The 6,402-nt window shown below is 35.6% G+C and overlaps 1 protein-coding gene across 1 annotated transcript; it reads right to left on the bottom strand.

Moving 5' to 3' along the window:
- Nucleotides 1-344: 344 nt before the first annotated feature.
- LOC141389749 (cuticle protein-like) lies at nt 345-5,944 on the bottom strand. Its single transcript, XM_073961766.1, has 3 exons — nt 5,863-5,944; nt 919-965; nt 345-854 (listed from the first exon to the last, which is right to left on the bottom strand). The coding sequence occupies exons 1-3, from the start codon at nt 5,942-5,944 to the stop codon at nt 345-347; spliced, it is 639 nt and encodes a 212-aa protein (XP_073817867.1).
- Nucleotides 5,945-6,402: the final 458 nt, after the last annotated feature.

Below are 6,402 nucleotides of genomic sequence, written 5' to 3'. Positions count from 1 at the left end.
TTTACAGTTCTAGAAACTTTTTATGTTTCTCGTCTAATCGCCCATGTCATAAGGAACTATTGAATGAATTTTCGAATGGTTGATGCTGCCCCTAAGACAAATTCTTTCTAGTATGGTCGTATACAACAATGATACGACACTGGGCCCCCCTTCTCAAAAATTTTCAACAACTTACAATATTCTTTTGCAAACTAAATATATTAAAATATAAACTATTTACTAGGTATTTAATCTACATACATACATATCACATAACAGATTGGCAATACTGATATACGGGGTCTAATGATGAAAATAAGAAATGATTTGGGGGAAATAATGATACTCTTAACTCACATCCTTTCTTAATGATGATAGTAAGAAGCAGGAGCAGAGTGGTGACCGCCATACTGAGGTACTTGAGCAGCATAGTGAACTGGAGCTTCGTAATGAGCAGGAGCAGTATAATGTGTCTTCACAGCAACTGGAGCAGTGTGGACAACTTTAGTCAATGGTTCACGATGAACAACAGCATTGAAACCATTGTGTGCATCAGCAGAATAGGTAACGGTACGTTTATAACCATCAGCATCAATCAAAGAGTATTCACCATGGACAGCATCGCCGTTACGTTCTTCAAATTGGCTCTTAGAATCACCGGTAACTTTATCGTCAACACTGTAGGAGAATTTGTACTGAGGATTGGGATCATATTGTTCAACATGTTTGGTAAGTACTTTATGAGCTACAGGAACTACATGTTGTACTGGAGCCTGGGCATGATAAACATGAGCTGGTTGTTCGTGATGATAAACCTGGGGCGATGCAATATATCCAGCACTAGCAGCAGCAACAAGGGCCAAAACAACCACGAACTGAAATAGGAATTAAGGATATTAGAATAACAATAAAATTAATTTATTTTGCGATTTTCTATACCTTGAATGCCATTCTGAAATTATTTATTTTTTTGGAGATTAAATGTTCTTTACAGTTGTATTAGCAAATGCTGAATGATAAATTTGTTCGGTAATTAGTAAGCTTATATACATTTAAACATAAAAAATGTGAATACAGATCTGCTGCGCAATTAAAACTTTGATCTGATCTCTTTTTTGGCTTTTGTTTATTCGCATCAGTATTATAGCCAAATAGCGGGGACTTATTTTGCTCTAATTTAATGAATTGTTTTTATTGGTCATGACAAAAGACAAATATGTAGCGGTTTCAGATGAAACCCAAAAACACAAGAATACATTTAGTAACGGAGTAGCAATAATGAATTTTTGTGGGTACTTTTTGTTTATTAATAAAAACAATGTTTGGTATGTTACAGTCGCGACAAATCGTAAAAACGCATTATTACATGCATGAAGTGGGGTACCAAATAAGAAACAAGATCACATTTTTCATTTCTACATATAATAAAACCATTTGTTGTTTACCATGATCTAATAACTGGCTCACATGATTAACCACCACTTGTAAACAGGGCTTTTAAAATATGTCTTAGTTGCCTTTCCGGTGATGTCATGGAAAATTATTCTTGCAAATAATTAAAACAAAAAGTAATGTGAGTCCATAAAACGAAACAAAATAAATAAAAAAATTAAGTTTCAGTGTTTTATTTAGAAGTGCACTTAAAACTAGAAAATAATTTGTCGCTTAGCCTCAATAAATATATTCTTTCTCATGATGGAATCTCCCTAATAAAACGCTTGTCGTTTAATTTTGCCGCCATTTATAATTTAAATGCAAGCCTTTCATTTGAGAGACGCCATCACGAGAAAGAATACATTTCTAAGCGCTAAGCTAAGCGACAAATTATTTTCTAGTTTTAAGTGCACTTCTAAATAAAACACTGGTGCACCATTGGGAACTCCAAATGCCAAGTTACAGGCAAATATGGTTAAAAATGAAGATAAAATCCTTAAAACTCTTGACATCGGGTGGTACCACTATATGGGGGCTATGTTCATAATTTTGAGTGAGGAAGTTTCTGTACCAATGGGGAGTCCCATTGCCAAGTTACAGCCAATTCGGCCTAAAAATGAAGATAAAATCCTCATAATAGTTGAAATCGGGTGGTACCGCTATAAGGGGGCTATACCAAAACCTGTTCACAATTTTTGGTGGGGAAATGTCTGTGTCATTGGAAATGCCAAATGACAGCTAATTCGGTCAAAAATGAAGATAAAATCCTCAAAATACCTGAAATCGGGTGGTACCGCTATATGGGGCTGTGGGAAAAATGGGCCCATATTCATGTATTGTCATCCAAATCTGAAAAGTGTGCAAAGTTTTAGTCCGATTGGTCAATTGCAACTGTGTCAAAATTGCTATTAGGTTCGGATGCGGCGATTCGCAGATGCCCTTGAGCTGGATTACTCGGTGTTCAGTAATTGACGGAAGAACGACCGGCTTCGGGATTCGTGGTGAATGATTTGATGATGATCGGGTACTCGGCTATTCGCTGTTCGGTAGTAGGCGATTTGAAGATAATCGGGAACTCGGTGATTCGTGTTGTAGATGTTCGGCTATTCGGGGTTCGTATGTGGATGTTCGGCTACTCGGGGTTCGTATGTGTTCGGTCACTCGGTGATTCGTGTTGCAGATGTTCGCCACTCGGTGTTCGTGTTGTAGGGGTTCGGCTCAACACTCGGCACGGTTGTTCGGGTCGTCGTTAGTTAGTGTTAGTTCTTAGTTAACTTCAACCTCTCTACACTCCCGTGTCGGTTGGCGGACCACGAACACACAACTGTACTCATGACCGTATGCACTGTGGTGGCACTTACATGGGAAGGTGTGATAAAAATACTTCTAGATGATATATCGAACTGAAATTTTTATCAATTGGTCCTCGGTGTCTAAAAACACTCTAACAAAAATATTGGAGTCCTAGGTCCAAAATTTCGCGTGGTTTCCATGTAACGAATCATTCTGAATTGAAGTATTTTACCCGAATTCGATGTAATCCGGTACTAGGAGTTGTTATTGCATAGTAAACCTCCCCGCTAGAAACTTTCAATATTGGTCCATGATTTGCTATAACCCGATATATGATTTCTATCTCGATTTAATGTATTTTACAGATATTTAACAAATTCTAAACGGATTAGGCTTTAATAACTCAGAGTTTAAAACAGGATTTTATAAATAAATGTGACATTGGTCCACTTTGGGCCACAGCCTCCATAGGGTTACCATATATTTTTCTGTATTTTATAAGATTTAATCACTTTTTTCTGCAGAATTAACTGTAATAACGTATTTTTGGTTCTCAGTGCGAGGAAAATTTCCCAAAACCTTTTATTTTTAAATCGCGAGTTTTCAGTGCGGCTCCATGTTACCATGATAATAGCAAAAAAAAATTATATTGAACATAAATGTAAGAAAGTAATAATAAAAATGTTTTTAAAAATTCAAAAAATATGAATTCAGCAACCAAAAAGGGAGTTAAATTTTGGTCATAACTGCCAAAACCGCAAATTTCCGTAAACAGTCTGTACAGTTTTGAAATCTACAGGCAATAGGCTTTAATTTGATACTAGTGGCCATTCTTGCGAATTTTTGGAAAGTGACTAAAACTTTAAGGAAATCCATACATCTATATTAAATAACACTGTGCAACATTTTTGAGCCAATCGCGTGCAAACAACTTCTGTCCAGAATTTTATGAAAGTGGAGGACCAATAGGCAAAACCCTTATTTGGGTTTTGTTTTCTTAGATCGGGTTCGATTTTTATGGCCTCGTCTAAACATGGTTAAATATCGAATTTTTAAAACAAATCGGGGCTGTATCTCTGGAACCAATACGAATCGTGTTTTGACGTCTGCAGCAAACTTGTAGATAAGAGCAAGAAGAAAATATTTGGAGGAATAGTGAACTCGAAAAATTGCATTTATTGCCTCAAATTTTATAATATATCTAAAAATTCTATAATTTGTGTACATTTCGCAGCGTATCTCCCAAAATGTTAAATTCTTCTTAATATTACCTTTTGGGAAAATATTCTCTGGAATGTAATGCAGAGCTCTTCAGAACATTATATTGTTGTAAAATGCCTCTATCGCCTTGTTTATAGCAAACTTTTCAACAACAATTTTGTAAATATTTCAATAATTAATTGAAATCCCCAACATGAGATAAAACAGCCTGTGTGAACATTGTTTGAAATAAGTTTTGTAAAAGGTATGTTATGAAATACCCCTTAAACAACGTGAAATAACCATTTTAGAGTTTCAGAATGTTCTGATGAATTGATGGTCACATTATTTGGAACATTTTTAGAATGGCTATTTGTTTCAACTTCCAACAGTTTAGTTACTGACTGAAATTAGTTACTGACCAGAATTTCAGAAATTATGTAAACTTTTCCTTTTTTTAACGAGTTTGATGCGATAGATGCAGCTTTTCCTAGTTCATCTGTTTGACACATAAATTTTACTACTTTAGGGCTACAATATTGCTGAAGACTGCAAAGCAAAATTCTTATTAGTTTCGGAGATAAAGGTCCGATCACTAGAAAAAAGGCTCATTTTAGGTCGGTTTAGATGAGGCCATAAAATCTAAACCCGATCTAAGAACACAAAACCCAATTAAGGTTTTTGAAGTCTCAATATGTACTTTCAGAAAGTGCCCATTAGAAGTTGTTTGCATTTCCAGTGTTGCACAGTGTAATTTAATTTTTACCAATATTATAACCAAAATATTTGGCAACCCTTGCAGTTTCGAGGAATTATCATAACTAGAAAAATGAAACTTACGCAATTTACTAAATGATTCAAATTAAGTTAAGGGCTTAAAAATAGTCCTTTGTATCATAAATTCGATTAGAATATAACTATTTTTTCTCATTTTAAATACATTTTTATACCCTCAGCCTTTAGGCTAAAGAGGGTATTTACACTTTGATACGACCAAAAATGTACCTCATCGAAATAATGGTTTTGGACCCCAAGTATGTTTGTACGATATCCCTTTCAGACTATTTTGAGTAGATCTAGCAATGTCCGTCCGTCTGTCTGTCTGGCAGGCTAGTGCGCACGATAACTCTCGAACGGATCAATCGATTCGGTTCAAATTTTGGGTATCGAAATATTTTGTCCAGATTCGATTTAAGTTCGAAGATGGGCCATATAGGTCCACTCCATCAGGTACCTCCCCCACAAATGTTCAAAAATTGTCGCAAAACTTGTGCGCACGATAACTCTTGTAGGGAATAACCGATTTGGTCCATACTTTACTCATATTCATAATATCTGCCAGATATAGATCAGGTTCGAATATGGACTATATTTGTGCACTCCATTCCGTACCTCCCACACAAACTTTTGGATAAGTTCACTTTAAGACCTGCTATTGAATCACTTTGATTTTTGTTGAAGCAACTTACATTCGCTGCCTCAATTACGATAGTAAAAGTTGTTTCAGGGGCAAGTCCATACTTCTTGAGAAAACAGCCGGAAGGGTGTAAAAACCCCCTATCGCACCCCCATGGTCTATGTCGGTCCATTCCTCTAAGTATCTTTTCCGCAAAATTTTTGAACTTTAATCCTAATCAACATTTTTGTCGGTTCATACGACCAAAATTTTGAAACCCCCTAAATACATAAGTTTTTTGTGAAAAAAGGGTTTCAATTTGCACAGGCAAAGCCGACTGATACTTTTTTACTTGTTTTCTTCAAAATTAGTCATGTTTGTGAGGCTTTTTCTCCTTAAGAACCAAAGAATATTTTAAAACCGTCGCTAATTTTGGATATTATAATATTTCAATAAACAACTTAAATATTGAGCAAAAAAATCTAAATAGGGTCACTTTGACCTGCTTTTATACCCGCTTACTAAACAAGATACGTATATATTTTTTCATAGCTACACGCCCCGTAAATTGATCATTTTTTTCGATTTTTGATCAGGTTTTTCGGAAATTTCGCCACTGTGCAACAATGATATTGTCCCCATATTAAGATACCTATAGAAGCCATTGTTTGATACACTTTCTGATTTTATTTAGGCATTTTAGTATCGGTGGTCATAAAATAGCTCCACTTAAAATTGTGGACAGGAAAGAAACCCAACTAATATTTTATGGTGGAGAGTATAAAAAGTTCGACCTAGCTGGGTGTTTTTGATTTGTTAGTAAATATATTTTTTTATCCACTATGAACCCCATTACCGAATTGCCAATTGAGGCAATTGAGGCCGAAAATGTAGATAAAAACTTCAAAAAACTGAAATCAGGTGGTACCGTTACCTCCATATAACTGTACACACCAAAACCTGGACCTATGACGACAATATTTGGTGCGGACGTTTTCGGACTATTGGGAACTCCAAATGCCAAGTTACAACCAATGATAAAAATTAAGATAAAAACATCAAAAGACCTAAAATCGTGTGGTACCGGTATATGGGGCCTA

This window comes from Musca autumnalis, unplaced genomic scaffold, assembly GCF_047663935.1.
Source record: "Musca autumnalis isolate F117 unplaced genomic scaffold, ASM4766393v1 scaffold_1, whole genome shotgun sequence".
In the NCBI taxonomy this organism is placed as follows: Eukaryota; Metazoa; Arthropoda; class Insecta; order Diptera; family Muscidae; genus Musca; species Musca autumnalis.
Note: the sequence above shows the minus strand (reverse complement) of the source record. Positions and strands in the feature narration are given on the sequence as shown.